This window comes from Carassius auratus, linkage group LG44F, assembly GCF_003368295.1.
Source record: "Carassius auratus strain Wakin linkage group LG44F, ASM336829v1, whole genome shotgun sequence".
NCBI classification, from domain to species: Eukaryota; Metazoa; Chordata; class Actinopteri; order Cypriniformes; family Cyprinidae; genus Carassius; species Carassius auratus.
The window spans coordinates 7,127,005-7,149,451 of NC_039298.1; the positions used below are offsets into that span (position 1 = coordinate 7,127,005).

A 22,447-nucleotide genomic window follows, 5' to 3' on the forward strand; every position below is an offset into this window, starting at 1 on the left:
ACACACACACACACAGACACAGACCCGGAGCAGTGAACACACACACACACACAGACACAGACCCGGAGCAGTGAACACACACACACACACACACACACACACAGACACAGACCCGGAGCAGTGAACACACACACACACACACACACACACAGACACAGACCCGGAGCAGTGAACACACACACACACACACACAGACACAGACCCGGAGCAGTGAACACACACACACACACAGACACAGACCCGGAGTATTGAACACACACACACACACACACACAGACACAGACCCGGAGCAGTGAACACACACACACACACACACACACACACACACACACACACACACACAGACCCGGAGTATTGAACACACACACACACACAGACACAGACCCGGAGCAGTGAACACACACACACACACACACACACACGGAGCATTGGACACACACACACACACACACCTGGAGCATTGGACACACACACACACACACACCTGGAGCATTGAACACACACACACACACACACAGACACACACACCTGGAGCATCGAACACACACACACACACACACACACACCTGGAGCATTGAACACACACACACACACACACCTGGAGCATTGAACACACACACACACACACACAGACACACACACAGACACAGACCCGGAGCAGTGAACACACACACACACACACACACACACACACACAGACACAGACCCGGAGCAGTGAACACACACACACACACACACACACACACACACACAGACACAGACCCGGAGCAGTGAACACACACACACACACACACACACACACACACACACACACACAGACCCGGAGCAGTGAACACACACACACACACACACACACACACACACACACACACACACACACACACACACACACAGACCCGGAGCAGTGAACACACACACACACACACACACAGACACAGACCCGGAGCAGTGAACACACACACACACACACAGACACAGACCCGGAGTATTGAACACACACACACACACAGACACAGACACAGACCCGGAGCAGTGAACACACACACACACACACACACACAGACACAGACCCGGAGCAGTGAACACACACACACACACAGACACAGACCCGGAGCAGTGAACACACACACACACACACACACACACACAGACACAGACCCGGAGCAGTGAACACACACACACACACACACACACACAGACACAGACCCGGAGCAGTGAACACACACACACACACACACAGACACAGACCCGGAGCAGTGAACACACACACACACACAGACACAGACCCGGAGTATTGAACACACACACACACACACACACAGACACAGACCCGGAGCAGTGAACACACACACACACACACACACACACACACACACACACACACACACACACAGACCCGGAGTATTGAACACACACACACACACAGACACAGACCCGGAGCAGTGAACACACACACACACACACACACACACGGAGCAGTGAACACACACACACACACACACACACACACGGAGCAGTGGGGAGCTATAGATCCAGTGTCCGGGGAGTAACTGGGGTTCAGTGCTTGCTCAAGAACACATCACTCATGAGTATTGAGTGTAAGAGAGCGCTGTTCATTCATTGTGTGTCAATGCAAAATGACAATAGTAAACACTACATTTCCAGTTAAAGGCAGTTCATCGTTGAATTCAGTGATGTCATCTCTGTTCAGTTGAAATAGTGTCTGTTTTTATTTGCAATCAAGTCAATGATATCGCTGTAGATGAAGTGACCCCAACTAAGCAAGCCAGAGGCGACAGCGGCAAGGAACCGAAACTCCATCGGTGACAGAATTGTGTTAAACCCAAGGACCAGATATGATGAATGAAGACCAGGAGTCAGAGATGCAGTTAAATGAAGAAAAATCGTTATTATTTTGAGCAGCAGACCTCAGCTTCAGTTCTCACGAGGAGAGACCGCGCTCATACATTCTCAACACAGCAGCAGTCGTACTCTATAAATATGTCTCTGATGGATTGTCTCAGGAGGAGATCAGGAATGGACTGCATGACTGTCACAACACAATGTTGTTACGTATCCTTGTGAAATCCCTGATCTGTCCTAGTGTGTATCCGGCGTATACCTGCGTCTCACATACTCTTTATTGGGATACCAAATGGACAGATGGGCATCTTCTGTGCGTGAGCTAAGCAGGTCTCGTAAATAAGTGTGCTCCCTATATGGTAAACAAGTGCATGGGCTAAAAAAGGCAACACATTTGGGACCCTCATAAATAACCTGTATGGGTCTCACATGGGCCACAGATAGACCCCATGTGTGATCTCTACTTCAGCTCAGAATGCACCCTCTTGGCCAAACTATACACACTACATACAAAGAAAAAAGATTTTAAAATGGAGAGCATTGTTCCACGAATAACTGTTAATTTCCCTGTGAGCGTGGTATTTTTCACCGCAGGTTCTCAGGCGTAACAGATTCTGTCAGATGTGCTACTGAAGCTTGTAAGAGTGGTTTCTCTCCAGAGGTTCAGGCTGAAGGACTGCCCAGGACTAAAGAAAGGTTATCAGCACTACGGTGTAAACACACTCAAAAAAATTACTCTTTAAACTTACTTAAGTCAATTATGGACAGTGGTTCCACACAACCAAATTGTGTTTTGATAACATTAATGGATTTTTTTGAATCTATGCAAACTCCTTGTGTTGTGACAACACAACTGAATGAGGTAGAATCTATGTGAAATAGTAATGTCCAACCAACTCAATTTATTCACTTTGCTTCAACTTAAACTGGTTAAGTTAACTCAACATGTTTTGGTTTATTACAGTCTAGCCAAATTTGTTTCACTCTATCAACATAAGGAGGTTTGTTTCAAATTACTCATTTCAATTATGGACAGTGGTTCCACACAATTAGTTCTAGTTACTTTAACACAATATTTTCTATTTAAAGTTACTCCCTTCAACAAAGCATTTTTTGTGTGATTTGTCTTGTAATGAGACAAAAGACAAGATGTCACAAATGATCAAAGTGTATTTGTTAAACAAGCAATAAATAATTACAGTTAAATACAGTTGGAACCATGTTACAAAATTACACAAAATACCAGAAATATCAAACTACTCATTTTCTAATTGGCATTAATGGGTAACCAATCAAACCTTACTCCAGGAACAGGAACTGGCTCCAGAAATAACTTCGTCAGTACTCCAAATGTGTACCTGAGTTCAGGAGGGTTGCTCAAGTTCAGTCCATAAATCAGTCCCAGTAACATGGTTTTGCAGACTGTAAACTGCTATAGGTCCTGAAGAACTGTATCCTTTAAAACTCCAACATCTGCTGGACTGTCTTCAATGATGCAGCTTCAGATAGATTTCCACGAGTCTTCTGGATCACCTCCTGATTGCTGGCAACCTCTGTATCCTAGAAGTATTTAAAAGCATGGAGAACTGAAATTCTTGAGTATTAACTTTAACAAATCATTTATTAACCTTGAAAAAAAAAACTCACCATATACTCCATACTGCTAGGGTCTTCATTTGGATACTTCATTAGTCTGAAGATGAAAACAACAAAATTTAGCCTATGCAAACTCCTTGTGTTGTGACAACACAACTGAATGAGGCAGAATCTATGTGAAATAGTAATGTCCAACCAAATCAGTTTATTCACTTTGCTTCAACTTAAACCGGTTAAGTTAACTCAACATGTTTTGGTTTATTACAGTCTAGCCAAATTTGTTTCACTCTATCAACATAAGAAGGTTTGTTTCAAATTACTCATTTCAATTATGGACAGTGGTTCCACACAATTAGTTCTAGTTACTTTAACTAAATATTTTCTATTTAAAGTTACTCCCTTCAACAAAGCATTTTATTTTTTCTAAAATTACATGAAAAAAAAGTCAGTTATTCATCTTCTTATGGGAAATCCAGGCAAGCAGTCAAGATGGGATTCTAACAAACATTACAGTGGGAAATGGTACACACATCTGGAGCCTGTACGGTAAGCAACAGAACTGGAATGTTCCCAGACCCAGAAACATAGTAAGGACATCATTTGACACCAGTGGTTCAACCATCATTTTACAAAGCTTCTACTTTTTTGTGCAAACACAACCAAAACAGCGACTTTATTCAACAATTCTTCTCCAAATCACATCTTCCACCATTATCAACAGCACGTAAATAAATCATGCTCATTGTGCTGCTGACCTAGAACACGCATGCACTGAGCCTTGATTACACGCAGAGGAAAGCAATGTTCATGCCTCTTGTTACTCTTCATAATGGCGGCATATGTGATTTGGAGAAGAAATGTTAAATAAAATCGCTATTTTTGTTTTCTTTGCACAAAAACGTATTATTGTAGCTTTGTAAAAGTGTGGCTGAAGCATTGATGCCACATGGACTGTTTTACTGATGTCCTTACTATGACTCTGGGAACATTTCAGTTGCATTGCAGCCTTTATGGAGGTTCAGAAATCTCTCGCATTTTCCGTTTCCATTTCCAAATTTTAAGTCTCTAACTCCAACTCTCTAGCGCCACCACTTGTCCAAACTTTCAATGTTTATTTGCTAATAACTTTTGAACCGTAAGCCAGAAAATGGAAATTCCTTTGAATCCTTGGCTCAAGCCAAGTCGAATGAATCCCGAAATTCAAAAATCGCAAGGTTTAGTTTTTTCAATTTTTTGAAAAACCTACTTTTTCGAACTCGTCCTAGACGGTTTATCCGATTTTCACGAAAATTGGCTCAGATCATCTTCAGACCATGCTGGCTAAAAGTTATGGAATTCAAGTTGATTCGTCCAACCGTTGTCGAATGACATGTGAACAAATTTGACGAAAAGCACGCAAAAATGCATGTGAGGCTATATCTCGGCAACGGTTTGGCGTATTGAGACCAAACTTGGTGTGTGTTATAATAAGCATGACCTGAGACTACCTGCAGTGTTTCGACACAGCGCCACCTAGTGGTCAGGAGATATGAAAAATGCATATTTTGGCTTATAACTTCTGAATGGTTTGGCCAAAAATCACACAACTGGTCTCTTTAGATTCAGTGAGTCATGTCGAGTCGAATGATATCCAATTTTAAACAATGGATAATGGATAATCCATTTTAGGCGTCGGCCATTTTGAATTATGTTTTAAAATGCTGTATTTTTTGAACGCAGCATCGTATCGCTTCGCAAATAATTACAAAAATATTCGGCTCCATGCCCTGAAGGTACTCAAAAAGTTTGGTGGTAGCGCCACCTTGTGGCCAATAGTTATAATGAAATATCACATAAATGCTAATAACTTTTGAATAAATCAGACTATTAAAATTAAAATGGTCTCACTATATTCTGTGCGTCATGCCGAGAGCATTGATACCAATTATGTGAAAATTGGCCATACTTCCTGTCCGCCATTTTGATTAATGTTGAAAACCTACTTTTTCGAACTCCTCCTAGACCGTTAGTCCAATTTTCAGCAAATTTGACGTGCATCATCTTCAGACCATGCTGGGAAAAAGTTATGGATTTCGTATCGATATACGAAACGGTTCTCAATTAGCGCATTAACGAATTTGCTGGAAGGGTGCCAAAATGCATTTGAGGCTGTATCTCTGCAACGCTTAGACATATTTGCACCAAACTTTGTATGTGTCATCACCACTTCACACTGACCATGCCACATAAATTTGGTAACAGCGCCACCTATTGGTCAAGAGTAATAAACCATTCAATAACGGTTAATAATTACACTTATTAAAATGCTAATAACTTTTAAACGCATTAGCTTATTGCAATGAAAATGGTCTCAAAATATTCCCTGGTTTATGCCGACAACATAGATACCAAATATGCCAGATTAAGCAGAATTTCCCTTCCGCCATTTTGATTTATGTTGAAAACCTACTTTTTCAAACTCCTCATCAACCGTAGGTCAGATTTTCACCAAATTTGAATCAAATGATCTTCAGACAGTGCTGACAACATGTTATGGATTTTGTGTCGATAGACAAAACCGTTTTCGCATACCACAGCGACGAATTTGAGGCATAATACCAAAATGACACTTGAGCCTTTATCTCTGCAATGCTTTGGCATATTGACACTAAACTTTGTAATTGCTGCTTGCAGCTATATTTATTATTATTATTATTATTCCGACTGGGGGTCTATGGCAGCCCATAGAACCGAATGCGGGAAAGTTGTAATGGTTTGACATTCTGATAGAGGACAGTGCCAACATTAAGTACACCAATTTTGGTGTGTCTAAGACATTCCCTCTAGCGCCACCAACTGTCCAAAATTTCACTTTAATTTTGTTAATAACTTTTTGACCGTAAGGCCAATCATCAAAATTCGATTGCACCCTAGCAAGTCATTTTCCGTCATAGAAATGTGGCCGCCATTTTGAATTTTTTGAAAAAACTACTTTTTCGAACTCGTCCTAGACGGTTTGTCCGATTTACACGAAAATTGTAGCCATTTGAATTTTGTGCTAAAATGCTGCATTTTCAGAACACATCAACGGATTGTTACGAAACATGGTATGGGTCATCAGCACAATGTCCTGAAGGAGCGTGAGAAGTTTCGAAACAGCGCCACCTAGTGGTGATCATCTTTTTTTAAATGCTTATAACTTTGGGTGTGGTCGACTTATTTTCACGAGACTCATCGAATTAGACTCCTGAATCCTTACCGAGTCCTACAATACCAAACATGCTAGGTTTCACTTTACGGTTTGTGTAGCGTTGTGATTTAGCGCTTAAAAAACATTTGGCTATATCTTCGAAACTGCTTGTCTGATCGAGACGAAACCACCGTCAGAAGTTCGGAAACATAGGTCGATAGCTACATACCAATGCCCAAATGCAAAAATATTGATAGTAAGGGGTAGTACAATTCAATCAAAGTCAAGAGTCAGTCATTTTTTACGTGTTTTTTCATTTAAATGTCTATAACTCTGAAGTGAATTGAGATATTTTCACCAAAATTGACACACATATGTATGGGCTCACTCTGAGGACACATACAAAAAATGGTGGGACTGAGCCTCTTGGTGGCGCTATAATAGAACAATTCATGAAATTCCCATTGACTTCAATACAGTTTTGTGAAATAAAATGCTATACTATACAAATGCATTGGTGTAACATTACGAAACTCAGAATGTGCCAACAACACCATCCCCTGAAGGTACTCAAAATATTTCGAAACAGCGTTTGTCAGATTTGCACCAAATTTGACATGGATCATCTTCAGACCATGCTGGCAAAATGTTATGGATTTCGTGTCGATATACGAAACAGTTGTCATTTAGCGCATCAACGAATTTGATGGAAGGATGCCAACATGCATTTGATGCTGTATCTCAACAAAGCTTTGACATTTTTGCACCAAACATTGTATGTGTCATTGTCACCTCACACTGACCATTCCAAACTAATTTGGCAACAGCGCCACCTATTGGTTACACGTGATAAGCCAATAAATCCTATTACTAGTTGTTGTGTTTATTGTTTTCAAGCCATTTTGCCTAAAATAATCTTAAAACGGTTTTAATTACTCATTCCTGCCGTTCGTCTGAAGCTTGCTTCTGTAGTGCTTCCGTTATTGCTGCTTGCAGCTATATTTTATTAATGTTATTTACTTTTTTTTCTTCTAGGGGGTGGGAAGGGGTATAAAAAAATATATGGATTTTTTATCATGATTCTCCTGTATCTTTATCCAGTTATTGTAAAAGTTCAATAAATAGAATAAAATAAAATAAAAAATCAAAACCGAATAAACAGGGTATGTTATTGCAAAAAAAAAAAAAAATAATAAAATAAAATAAAAAAAACCCTGCTAGATCCGATTAATTTTCTTCTCTTTTAGAAGAAAACAAACATAACCACAGGTATTTATTCAATACAGTGGCTAAATTAACGGAAAATAAATCCTCAACAAGTGTTGACATTTCCCAACACCACAGCAGTAATGACTTTATGAACTACTTTACTTCTAAAATCGATACTATTAGAGATAAAATTGCAACCATTCAGCCGTCAGCTACAGTATCGCAATGATGTCATGTAGATGGAGAAGAGATGTGGTCCAAGTACCACTCTCATTGGTTTATATGTGCTGACCTGCGTTGTATCTTGATTACTTGCTCCAAATTTGACAATCTCTTCTCCGAATTGAAATGATCAACAATTGTTCCAGTAGTGTTCATGTTGAAAGCTGTTCTCTGAAAGAGTTGGTTGGTTGGTTATCTTACTTCTGATTTGTGGCACTAGGAATGATTTACAACCTCCTGTTGCCTTTCTGAGGAATTCGGCTGGTGTTTCAACCACAGTCCTGATCGACTCTTTAATCTGTCTGGTTCGGGTCTGATACGCTACACCAGGACATTTACATCTTGCCATCACACATTTAACTACCCTAGCCAACCCAGAACTCGTTTGTCCACTTTGCAGCCCCCAACAACCAACACAAAAACCTGGTACAGTATGTGTCATAGGGCTAAAATCAAATTACATGTAAATACCTAAACATACACAGCTTTAGCCTTTATCAAAACATGTTGGAAACATTTGTGTACATTGAACATCTAGTGTTTACGAAACAGTCACAGTTAATTACTTTGTCATTTTGGTCAAGAAGTGTATGCTAAATGCAATGTAATTACAACACACTATAACAGATGTGAAGAAACTTACCTTGACCCGTACAATGCTGTTTTCATCACCTGGAGACTTGAAGATGGCCATGTCCTACACCCAGCCACAGCAAAAAGCCTTGTAACTTTCCAAAGACTTAAACTCCTGCATTGTGTAGTAACTTACACCAAAAACAAGATAATTCACAATGTCCATATATGTGCTTGAAGGTAAATGGTTCAGGTCTCTGTGCCATTCCGCTGCAGGTAGCTCGCATGGGTCGATATTTTGGATGCCTGAGAGCTTTTCGCTGTTTTGCGCTTGGTGTGAGCTTGTTCCTGTAAGGTCCCTTTTCTTTTCGCCTTATCTTTTTGCATTGCTTTACTTTCTTCCTCTTCTTTCTCATATTCGTAGATCCCTCTCTGTCCCACCAAAATAATTAATGCACAAAAATGAAAAAGCTCTGGAATGTTTAGTCGTGCCTCTGTAAAGTTCTGAAGGTGTTGCCCTTGGCAACAGATATCGTCTCCTACCGTCATGGCTGACTTGCTCAGTTCCCGTCCAAATCAACCCAAATCGGCACGTGACTCCTTACTCTCAATAGACATCAATGTCAGTGTGAGAAGCAAACATACTCCAGTACGTGTATTGAAATCTGTCCTGAAGTAGAGTCTGCTCCAGTTGGCCACACTTTGATGGTCCTCACTAATGGCTTCACACGGTTGATGAGGAGTGAATTCTTAGGAGTGAGAAACAAAGGAAGGTGATCAGATGCCGCGTTTCCACCGAAATTACCCGGAACATTTTTACCAGGAACTTTTATTCCCAGGAACTTTTTCCCCCCCCAGACCTGTTGCTTTCTGCGTTTCCACCGCGGTGTAAAGTACCGGGTAGATTAGGCAAATGACTGGTGACGTAAGTCCGCGCGCGTTTCTCAATACAAAGTACCGCTGATAAAAAAAAAAAAAAAAGTACGCTGATTTTGGACGTGCATCCTCGGTAGTTAGTTCTTACTTTGTGCATTCGACTGGGGAGTGTGATGTCCGCGACGACGCAAGTCTGGTAAATCTATAAACAGCAGCGTACTTGATAACTTCAGTCTGCTCGTCTTGGCTACTGCAATTTTCCTTACTGTATATTTACAATAAAACGAAATAGGATATCAAATACCACTGCCTCCTTTGGTTATCATTTAAGCATAATAAAAGCTGCAGAAATGTACTTAGTTCAGGGATATGTGTAACGTTATATACAGCCATTACAATGAAACGAAATATTATATAGACTTGCCTTTTTTATTTTCATTTTAACATATAGATAAATTGAATACAGACCAAAGAAAACCTGTTAGATTTACCCCGAAGCTGAATTATATTTTATGTTTAACCACTAAAGACACATCAGAGCCAGCGGCACATATCAGAAGGTCTATCCCAGGAGAGGCTGCTCTCTGCGGATACATGAGGACTGAGCTCCCGCTGATCGAGTGGAGCTCACCGTCGCAGAGATCGGCGAAACACATTTTTAAATAGGCGCTGTCTTTATAAATAAACAACAGATTTGAGTTTTAAACAACTACATTCTTGCCTGAAATACTTTTACAATTACATTTCATGACACAATAACAGTAATATTTTGAAAATGTTGATCCGAATAAATGGTGGTTAAACTCAACCAATGCTGCGTGAACTCAACCAATCAGAATGTTTAGCGCCAAAGTCCCGCCCCCGAAAGTTCCGGAACTTTGAAAAAGTACCACCTCGCCAGCAGGGACTTTCTGAGGGGCATTTTTTTACCCGGAACTTTATTTAGTTCCTGGTTCCTGCGGTGGAAACACACCGAGTACCAGGCCAAAGTCCCTAGTTCCTGGGTAAAGTTCCTGCAGTGGAAACGCGCCTAGACTGTCCTGTGAAAGTGAATTCCTGCAGCAGATAAAAAGGTCTACATTTAACCATGAGAAACTCTAGGTTAGCTGAGCAGTGTCTCCCAACAATGACAGTGTTTGTACTCCTCTTGTGCTCATTTAGAACATGCAACCACAATTATGGGAAACACTACTGACTTGACAGTTGTCCAGAAGACAATCATCAACACCCTCCACAAGGAGGGTAAGCCACAGAAGGTCATTGTTGAAAGGGCTGGCTGTTCACAGAGTGATGTATCAAAATATACTCGGATACACTCAAAATATATACAGGCAAAGAATCCAAAGTCCAGTGTAAAGTTTCCAAAGTCAGTGATGATTTGGGGTGCCGTGATGTCGGCTCGTGTTGGTCCATTGTGTTTTATCAAGGCCAAAGTCAATGCAGCCATCTACCAGGAGATTTTGGAGCACTTTATGCTTCCATCTGCTGACAAGCTTTATGGAGATACTGATTCATTTTTGCAGCAGGACTTTAGCACCTGCTCACAGTGCCAAAACCACTTCCAAGCAGTTTGCTGACCATGATATTACTGTGCTTGATTGGCCAGCCAACTCACCTGACCTGAACCTCACAGAGAATTCATGGTGTATTGTGAAGAGGAAGAGAAGTAACATCTGACAAACAATACAGAAGAGCTGAAGGCTCCTATCAAAGCAACCTGGGCTTCAATAACACCTCAGCAGTGACACAGGCTGATTGCCTCCATGCCACACCGCATTGAAGCAGCAATTTGTCAAAAAGGAGTCCCAACCAAGTATTGAGTGCATAATTAAACCTGCTTTGGAGATCTTGAACATTTCTGTTTTGTAAATCTTGTTCTTTTTTCTTGATTGATCTTTGATAAGTAGCCAACTTTTGCTTTGATTACTGCTTTGCACACTCTTGGCTTTCTCTTGATGAGCTTCAAGAGGTAGTCACCTGAAATGGTCTTCAACAGTCTTGAAGGAGTTCCCCGAGAGATGCTTAGCACTTGTTGGCCCTTTTGGCTTCTGTCTGTGGTCCAGCTCACCCCTAAACCATCTGGATTGGGTTCAGGTCCGGTGACTGTGGAGGACAGGTCATCATCACTCTCCTTCTTGCTCAAATAGCCCTTGATGCCTTCAGTGTGACTCTACAATTTCCATAGTCATGAAAATAAAGAAAACTCTTTGAATGAGAAGGTGTCCAAACTTTTGGTCTGTACTATATATATATATATATATATATATATATATATATATATATATATATATATATATATATATATTTCAGTTTTTGTGCAATGAATCTAGAATATAATAAAGTTTTTTTATTTTTTTTTATTACAAAAAATAAAGAACCTTTCCATGATATATATATTTTTTTCTCATATGCACCTATATATTCAGAATAAACCCTGTTCACAGCTGTGTATGCTATTAAACCACAAACAATTAAGGTTCACTCTTCATAAAGCCACCTTTATTTATTAAAAGCAGAATGAAGATGTCTATCAATGTAAATCCAAATTACATGCCTCAAATCTCAGCCAAGATCTTTAAAAGGGCAAATACAAGGCCACGGTTGGTTAATATATATATGCATGTTTAATTTTTTTTTCAACTGGGATGGTGGTTATGAATGAATAACCCGGTGATAGCTACTCCATTAAATCCAATTTAACTTTAGAAACAAAATAAGACTTTGATCTTAACATATTGTATTATATATTTTTATTTGCATGTGGTGCTTAAACCTATGTAGTCTAATCATACAGCAATTCAGGTATCAGGGTATAACAGTACAAATTGAGATCTGATACACAGAACTGAAAACACGTCACCTAGGGGAACAGTGAGTTCTTTATGAGAAACAGTGCTATGCACAGTGATGTCATTCAAATTATCTCTGGATTCACAGTTAAATCTTCACCCAAAACCATTTAAACCAGCAATTTTGGAAACAACACTCTCAAAAAAACAAACATGAAATTAAATAAAATAAAGCTACTGGTTCACCTAAATATATTAAAGAGCAGGTCCATATGGGTTTTTGAAATATTTACAAACGTAGCTATCTTTCAATGTAAATGGTCTGTAAAAAGTTGTTTATCAAAAAAAGCACATGATAAATAAAGATATTGTCCCTCAAAATAAAGAGTTGACTCTGTACCGCATTGAGTCATCATATTTTCAAATCTTCTGCAGGTTACCTATACATTTGCATAATCTCTGCCTGTGTTTACATTATGTCTATTTACACCTCAAATAAATCAAATTACTGTCACATCACGTAAAGATATTTAGCCTGTGGAATGTGAATTTTACCGGAGGAACCACACCGAAAACCATGTATTTTCCCCCTGGAACACAATTTTTACAGGGAAACCCCCCTCGAAATGTGATTGGGCTAGTTTGTAGTAGCAATTGGGTGGGGTTGCTACGCTAATAGTAGTAGCTGTATTATTTGAGTCCCCTTTAAAACCCCCCTCCCCACACTGTTAAGACAAAATCTACACCTCTGATATGACCTGCTCTTTAATGATTAAAATAAAGGTGACCTCATGATTTGATGCTGCACTTTTTACTTAATTTCCACTTAAACATTCTATAAATGTGTCACAAAATACATAGGAAAGAACCGTTTCAAAGGCACACTTGCTTTGTTTATAACCTGTAACAGGTTTCAGACTCATACAGGTATAATTACACATTTCACTTATGTTGGATCAGTCGCAAGTTTTTCTTTATTTCCTCATTATGTCTACACAACTGTGTGTTACTGAAGAAAATGAGAGTGTTAGGGACAGGGCTGGGCAGTGATTTATTATTGTTTGTTCTCCTCCCATGGTGGAAGTCTTTTCACCAATGCTTCATGGTCAGTTTTAATGCTTGCCAGCAGGCCGCCCTTATTTCCCTCTGTCCCAGAGTAATCAATCTGCTCTCCTTTGAGAGTCGTCATTTCACCACCAAGAGACCTCAAGATGGCATCACCCGCACAGATATCCCATTTTTTGATGTACGTCACATGGATGTAAATATCGGCCGTATCTTGTTCCTCATCAGTGGGGTCTAGAAGAGCTAGTACCTTATATCCTTTGAAAAAACAAAAAACAAAAAAAAGACACAAAGATTGCATTTGTTTTTCCCTCAATGCAGTCTACAAGAGATTTAGAAAATATGAACTTCTGTATCTCTGTGAATAAGTATATTCTATATTAGGATAGGATTTGAAATTGTATCCATTTGGAATTAAGTGGATTGTGAAAATTTGGGTGACAATTTGAGGTTGAATATATACATAAAATAAATACTATTTGAGCTGGGGCAAGTTAAATTAAAGTATATTAAATATTTAAATGTTTATTAATAGCATAGAATATAAAATTCTAATCAAATATAACTATAATTGCTGAACCATTTCAAAGGTTTTTTTTTTTACTATGTAAAACATGCACCAATAATTAATTCACAACAGCACCAGGAACATGTATTTCAAAAGTAAATTGGGTCAAATCTGTTTTAATGTGGACATTGACTGGATTTACTGCTTGCATCAACCATTTACAAATAACTTAAGTCTTGAAAAAGCTATTTAAAAGAAAAAAACAAATTACAAAATAAATACATCAACAATATTTTGTTGCATAAATATACAGAACATTTTAGCAAATGAGTATGGATATTCATTATTGATATTTGTATTGATATTTGATATTTATATTTGTACAACAACAAAAATAGTGTTTAATACATTACCAAGAGTCAAACGTTTGGAGTTGATTTTTGAGCATTTTTAAAGAAGTCTTTTATACTCACCCAAGGCTGTGTTGATTTGATCATACTGCAGTAAAACAGCAATAATGTGAAATCTATTTTTTTAATGTGATAATATATATATATAAATGTAATGTTTTCATGTGACGGCAAAGCTGAATTTTCAGTAGACATTACTTGTATTCAGTGTCACATGATCCTTCAAAAAGAAAAAAAAACCTTCTAACATGTTGATTTGATGCTAAAAAACAAACAAACATTATTTTCAATGTTAAAAAGAAAAACATGAAGTGTTGCTTAAGATTCTTTTTTTTTCTTAAGACTTTTTTTTATAGAGTTTAAAAGAACAGCATTTATATTATTTTTACATTAAAATGCCTTTACTGTTACTTTAGTTAAATTAAAATCTTACTGACCCCAGTCATTAGAATGGTAATGTACATTTTTGGTAGAAACATTTTTTTTTCAGAAGAGGGTGATTTCCAGAATGCAGTACCTGCACCCCCTGCTGGTATCATTTCTGTATTGTTGCCAAAGGCCACTCGAACGAAGCTCTCCACCTTGCCCGAGTGTGAGCGTGAAACAATCACCTTAGGAAAGTTTGTGTTGTAGGAAGCACGAGGTACCACATTGGATCCCTCTCCAACAAAACCCCATGCTGAGGATGAGAACGTACGTTTGAGCAGCACAGTGTGAATTAATTAAAAAACAAAAAACAAGGTCAGAACAGAACAGTGTCAGTTATAATGACCATTACTGCCCTTACAGATAATAGTTTACTATTATAATTGTCATTAAAGACACTATAACTCATAATATAAATTATAATAGTAAGCTATTTTAAATTCTCATGTTAAAATATTGTTAATACAATTAATCATTACACATTTTTAATGCTAATCATTAAACATTGTGTAGTTCTTGTCAAAGAATCACATATTTGTTGTTACCAATAATTTACAAAAAATGTGCAAAAAATTAACTGTGTAAATCACAAATCATTTATTACTCTGAATGTCACAGCACTCCCATAATGCCTCCTGGATCCAGGATCCAAAACCACCTGCTTAATCTGGTTTTGAATATGTCTGTAAACCTCAAATTAACACACCTGTGTACCCGGTGAAGGGTTTGTGAATCACACCTATAACAGGATCCCCGTCCACAGCCACACACACCATTGTGGTGACATACTTCTGGAGATTTTCTGTTGAAAGCACAAACAGGATTTACATCCTGGTACAGCACCTGTGCACTGAATAAACATAAAACAATTCCTCCTGCTATAACAGCAGAACAAACACAATAAAACTACAAGACCACAAAATACAACTCAAACATAGATAACCTACATAAATAATGTTATCCAAGATATATTTCTACCTGCTTCTTTCCTGAAATGGTTGTAGTTTAATGGCAACGGATTTACATTAGGAATAAAGAGCTGCACCAGACCTGTGTATTCCAGAGTGGCGTCCAGTGGATCAATCCACACTGTGATACTTTCTGCAGGAACTTCCTTCCCTCCTGAGATCTTTGCCAGAATTTCTTCAGGGATGATGTGTGTCCACACAGTGGCCTCACCCTCGGCATTAGCATGTTCTTCTGAGTTCACCTGCAAACAATGGAAACCACACTTGAGAACATTCATGCAGTGGTACTGGTTACTTCCCTTGAATTTAGTTGTTAGAAACCTATCTATAAAGTGGGTCAGTTTCAAACTTTGCAAGGACAGTCTGGCGCTTCTGACTCTCAGCCTGTAAGTACATTTACATATTAAAAGAATTCGTTCTTTAGAAGAAGTTTTAAGCAGTGTAGAGTAGCACTTCTTGTTTGTCGTTTCTCTGATCACAAATGCAGACATGGTTTTGTTCACACATTACGATAAGTAACGCAATGCATAAAAAGGCAGTATAAGTTATTATAGCAAGTAATTATGTCCCCACTGGATGCAACAAATGACTCATTTGTAATGGGTTTTATTGGTTTTGTCTCGTTGTGCCGGGAGACGGCATCACAGTATGCTTGAGGGATTCAGCCAATCACAACACACTGGATAGCTGGCCAATCAGCATACACCTTGCTTTTCAGAACAATATTCAGTAAGGCAGGGCATAGAGTAGCAGCAATAATGTACATTATGTGGAACTAAATTAACCCCTTAACTGTCACTCACCTTTTTGAAGATAGACTTGAATGTGCATGATACAAACCTACATTTTTACAATTCATGACTGAAAACATTTTGTTACATGATTTTGATGTACCATTTATATGGTAATACAATGTTTGAATTTAAAATGGGTTTCAAAGGATGAATTTTGAGATTTTAAGTTTTCAGTTGATATATAATTTCTGATGATTTCTAAAATGTGATAGAGAAAAAGGCAACGAAGAAGTCTTTTTTTTAAACAAAGGTCAAAACTCCTGTTATAATTTAGATTTTTGAGGTGCACTCGTCATAAATTAATCTATTACTTTTCCTACATAATTTTAAACAAAAAAAGATTGGTAAAATATACCATAATGACAAACGGCCGATTCTCAGTTTTTCATTTTAGGGGGGCTCAGCCCCCAATATAGGTATAAATAAAAAAAAATTTTTTTTTTTTTTTTACTATTAGGGTAGGGTTGTATACTACTAACCTTATTGCAATCCACTATTCCATTGTATTCCCTGTATTTCATATATGGAAGTAGGAGTAAAAAAAAAAAAAAAAAATTTTGACCAGTCACTACAAAATTTTGATTTGGGAATGTAGTTTTTTTTGTTGTTGTTGTTTTTGTTTTGTTTTTACAGTGAAGACTTCCTGATTCATTATTAGGACATTCATGTTTATCCTTTGAGATACCACTGTTTTTTCTTATGAAATGTACGTGGAAATTGGCAGACAATTAAAACAACATAAGGGTTCAATGACTGCAATGAATCTTGGGAATACAGTGGTATTGTGTGTGAGAGGATGTCTACATTCTACTCTCACCTGACTGCTGCTCCTTTGCAGACCTACTCCCGCACGACAAGAAAAATTTGTGTATATCTATATACAATGAAATCACCATTTTCTCACATTTATAAACACCACCTCAAAACTACACACCAACTTGTGCAAACTTCAAACTTCCAGGTCAAAATCAAACGGTTTAGTCAAAAACATGTTTTCTTTTGTCAGACTCAAACTTTGGCCACAGACGATACACAAACCTGATGTTCAAGGTTTCAAAACACTGTTACAAAGACCTCCTTTTGGGAAATAGGAATCCTTTTGGTAGTCAGTGATTCTTACAGTATACAACATAAATAGAAGGATGCGGATACAGTAAAATACAACTATAAACTTTAAGAAAAGTTAACTTTCATTACACTAGTGTAAAGCGATCTTACAGTAAATGAAAAGCACTGACCAACTGATGGAAAACACACGTTGGGGGATACTGTCAGTTTAATATATTGTTTTAAATAAAGAATATAATATGGATAGTAAGGATACGTTTAATATAAAATATATAAAATATAACTACAGCCGTTAGATGTACAGGTGGTCATTTTAATATTTTATTTTTGCTTTTAAATGGAGGTATTTTGGAACAGCTAAACAGAGGCCCTGCAAAATGTCTTTCCTGCTCTGTGTCTGAAAGTACCATAGATATGTATTAGGTTTATGACCATACCAAAGCACAGTTCTCAAATTGCATCTCTAGGATGCATGGGTCCACAAAGCCATCTGTCCTGAACCATCTTTAATGGCTGAATAAAAGCTAGGGTCTTTCTCTGAAAGAATTCTTCTAAAAGATAAAACGGACCCACTTTATGTTAAGTGGCCTTAACTACTATGTACTTACATTTTAATTAATAATTTAGTACAATGTACTTATTGTGTACATGCATGTTTTTACATTGTACTTATATTTTAAAAAACGACATGTAATTACATCTGTATTTAATTTCTGTAATTACATTTATAATTACACTATTGACCCATACTTTACACCTTAACCCACCCTTAAACTTACCCATACCTCCAACCCTCTCCCTAACCTTACCCCTATCCCACCTCAATAGCAGCAAAAGTGTTTTACAATACAATATGAACACAATAAGTACATTGTACTTATGAGAACTTTTTTGAGAATCTAATGTGGAGAATTCTGAAAGATAAACACCAGAGAATTCTATATTATTTAATTTTGGGGTAACAAATGTATTTGTAGTAGTAATCTGATCTCTTATCCCCTCAATCGTATTACCAAAAAACACAAGAAACCTGTTACCTGTTCTCGAGTCATGAACCGTTTCTGTCAGACACGTCTGATTCAAGAACCGAGGAACTGATGATACTGCGCATGTGTGAAGCAGACCGACACAGCCATACCTTTTAGCCATGCTTTTAGTCATCACTTTAAGCGTTCTTTGAGCGCGGTTCCAGCATGCTTCGGCCTGCACGCCTGCTGCTACTTAGCCACGATGAGAAGAAACACCACCTAGTCTCGTCAAACTTTATTTCTTTTCTTTTCCGTTTGAGAGTTTTGTGTTCTGAGTTAAGTTTTGTAACCGAGTTCAACTTCAACCAGCCACACAACTCCGTCTTCAGCCAACTCCCAACCAGGGCTACCCAAGACGTCACAACGAATACTGAACTTCCAGTCAATCAGCGACATCGGGGAAACCCCCTTTCAACAACAACTTTACACATGCAATGTACCTCCAGACTGATTTGTACTGGTGTATCTAATATTATTTTAACCTAATTGAGGAGCTCAATGTGAGGGCTAATTAAGTGACTGATGGTTGTTCATGTCTATGCAATTTAACGTATTGCTGTAAACTTGGGATTCCACATTTCCATTTTCTTAAACTCATCTTTCCCTAACTTTCTATCTTCCTGCAACTTGTGTGAATGTGTGAGTGCGTGCGTTTATGTGTTAGATTAGTTTATATGTCTTAGATGTTTCTAATAAAACCTTATTCATATTGAAAAGAGAAGTATCTTGTGTTTTGTGCTCACAAGTTAATGTCTTAAACTGCCGATCTTGTTACTGTGCTAATTGATAGTGTTTTCACTATAGTTTGGATATTAGTATCCAGCGCAGATTTGATGTTAAACGGCTCGTTCAGTGAATCGCAGGGCGTCTCAGTGACCAGCCGTGAAACAGTGATTCTGTTCAAATTCCCTTTAAAATCTTAAATGATTCCCTTTAAGCTAAATTGACCTGTTTCCCTTACACTGCGTTCAGATGATTTGTCACTGATGTGACAAGTTTAGACACACTTTTCGCACGACAACTCTCACGTCCGGTGTAAACACAGACAGTGACTGCTCTATTTACAAATAAGTTATATAAGAAAAAACCTAAACCATAGGCATAACGAGATGGAAATATAGACTTTGCTCTGTCTTCTGTCCTCCGTCCATGACACTGATTCACTGCAGAGCTGGTAGTTTTAATCTGAACAGCTCTTAACGCCGAGTAGACTTGTGCCGGTATTCGGTAATGCGATATATCACGGTAATTAATATGCATGATATTGTTATCATGGGCACTTCCAAATACCGTGAATAATTATATATTACAAATTATTCAGAATTTGGAATGCATTTTAAGAATACTATTCCCATCAACTGGTCAAAATGCACAACACCGCTGTATGCTGCTTTAAAGACTCTGTGCGCTCTGATGTAAACAAGCACGCATGAGAAGCACATGGAGGAACACGTAAGACACACATTCACTCTCTGACAGCAGATGGCGCTAAACTGCAGAAAATGTCCTTACCCTGGAAACACCTCAAATAAACCAGCTGCCCTACTTTCTTAAACATATTTAATAATTTTAAATAGCCAATCAGATTTGTGTATTTGCTATGATGTTCATCACAGTGCCAAATACTTAATTATTAAGTCTTAATACGCTATCTTAATCTGGACTACAACATGACAATTTTTTTTTATTGTTAATTTACATTTTAAATTAGGGCTTCATTTTTAACATTACTTAATTCATTAGTTAACATACACTGCCAATGAAAAATTATTCTGAACATTCATTCATCTTAGGTATTCCAATATTTAATAACACGTTGATAAATTCTAAAGTTGCAACTGTATTATTTAATGAGCTAACATGAACTAAAACGTTTATTTTTTAACAAAGATTAATAAATTCTGTAGCAAATGTAGCTATTGCTCATTGTGAATGTTAAAGGTGAACTAAAGAGATCTTATTGTAAAGTAATACCATGGGTCTTTATAGTTCTTTAGCACTTTAATCAGTGCAAAACGTTTAAATTTATATATTTTTCTGAATTGCTTTATTTTATTTAAATGTTCAGTTATTTTTGTTATAAGAAAAACATTTTTTTTTAATCTGTTATACTGTATTATGAGCACTTTTTAATTTTCTTTGATAAAAGCATGAGCAATTAATCGCAACAAGAAAATTTGATACTGGCATAACCCTAACGCCGAGTGGATGGTTGGATGCATGATGGGCTAGTATTAACAACAAATAATGAATAAATATTTAGTCTAATTTTAAAACTACTCCGAGCCATCTATAACAGCCTTGTGAATAATAATTTTACCGGGGCATTTATTCATGCAAACAGCAGCACCTGCAGACCGACTTGACCCATGACTGAGTAACATATCATCCCTCCAGTTTTTTCCAAAAGCTCTGAATGATTTTCCTGTAAAAACAAACAGTGTGATTTTTGACTTTTGCAAAATAAAAAATAAATTGCCTTTTTTTAAAAGAATCCTTTAAACCCCTACAATTCAAGGACAAAAACAAGATGTTAGATTTTAACATGAACATGAACAATTAATTAAAGTTTATTATTTTTTTTTTTAGATATTGCTTTTTACGATACAAATCATTACAAAGCAACTTTGCAGAAAATTAAGTTTCTACAATATATAGTAGTAGCTTATAAGTGGTGACTGTCAGTTTGTGCACATATAACAGGAAAAATTTATTTTTAGAAAAATTAATACAAGCTTAGTCAGCCAGACGTTGACTTTAAACAACAATTAAACAACAAATTAATCTATGAAATAAACAGAAATAAGAATGCAGTCTGTTGCAACACAGACTAAATATAAAGTTTGCGGAATAGAAAACAAAATCCTGTTTCCTTATCAGTCCATCTCACCTCATAGGGACAGTCATACCCTCTCAAGAAATACGTTTACCCTCGATGTACCCAAATGGGTCTCTAAAGCCAGTTGCTTTGCCTTTCTTTCTGGCTTGTTCGATTCTTGGCCATAATTCACATCTTAAAAGTCTGTCTTCCTTTGTCAAATCCTCCACAAAACGGATGCCAGCTTCTTTACATACCAAAGACGTCTTGGTTCTTTTCCATATTTCATCTCGGACCATCTTGCAGGTGAAGACAATGATCAGATCTCTGGGACGACTGACCTCCTTCCTCCCCACCCGATGACATCCACAGCCTTCGACATGATAGCGGCAAACTCAGGTGTTATCTTACCAAGAATCTGAATCACATCCTCTCTTATATGTTCACTTGAGGTCTCCTTGATACCTTTTATGCGAAGACACCACTTTCTTTTGTACCGTTCCTCTTCCAACACACAAACTTTCAATTTGCTTCTCCATCATTTTGATTTTGTCTTTGCATTCTTTTAACTCCTGTGCATTTATTTGCATGGATTTGGTGATGCTAACAATCATCACACTGTGTTGTTTCATTTGTATACTTATCTCCTAATGTTGAACATGTACCTTGGTTCCAAGTCCTTTGATCGCCTCTAGTATAGCAAAATTGGACAATTCATTTTCTTCACTCTCTGTCGGCTTTTTGGATTTTTTTTTCCTTTCTGGGGTTTACAAGGTGTGGGTGGGTCAGAGTCAGGACCTTGTTCCCTTTTGCTTGAACTGTGAGTTATGTCCATAGCGTAACAATGATCCTCCACATCAGACATGATTTCAACAGCTTGGAGTATGTTTTTTTTTTTTTTTTTTTTTTTCTGTGGGCAAGGGTTTAACTGTTGGAAATAATAATAAAATAATCTGATCGTCTATTTACATTAAGTGCAAATATGTCGCCTTGTTGGCAGACATCAAATTCACTCACCAACGTGTGATTGGGCCAGATTACAAAAGACGATCGTCAATAATCAGA

At 37.7% G+C, this 22,447-nt stretch overlaps 1 protein-coding gene across 1 annotated transcript; it reads right to left on the bottom strand.

Annotated features, from left to right (window-relative positions):
- Positions 1–12,241: 12,241 nt before the first annotated feature.
- On the bottom strand, positions 12,242–15,967 carry LOC113068435 (inositol monophosphatase 3-like). The gene is made up of 4 exons (XM_026241223.1): positions 15,757–15,967; positions 15,413–15,508; positions 14,798–14,959; positions 12,242–13,620 (listed from the first exon to the last, which is right to left on the bottom strand). The coding sequence occupies exons 1-4, from the start codon at positions 15,950–15,952 to the stop codon at positions 13,352–13,354; spliced, it is 723 nt and encodes a 240-aa protein (XP_026097008.1). The 5' UTR covers positions 15,953–15,967; the 3' UTR covers positions 12,242–13,351.
- Between the last annotated feature and the right edge of the window lie 6,480 nt (positions 15,968–22,447).

What these genes read in the sequence shown, in the direction of transcription:
- LOC113068435 (XM_026241223.1), bottom strand. Translation starts at nt 15,952, where the DNA reads ATGAATGTTCTCAAGTGTGGTTTCCATTGTTTGCAGGTGAACTCAGAA. An exon ending in CGCCACTCTGGAATACACAG is followed by an intron (nt 15,509 to 15,756) that starts GTCTGGTGCAGC and finishes TGCTTTCAACAG; the next exon opens with AAAATCTCCAGAAGTATGTC. An exon ending in GATACCAGCAGGGGGTGCAG is followed by an intron (nt 13,621 to 14,797) that starts GTACTGCATTCT and finishes GTTTTTTCAAAG; the next exon opens with GATATAAGGTACTAGCTCTT.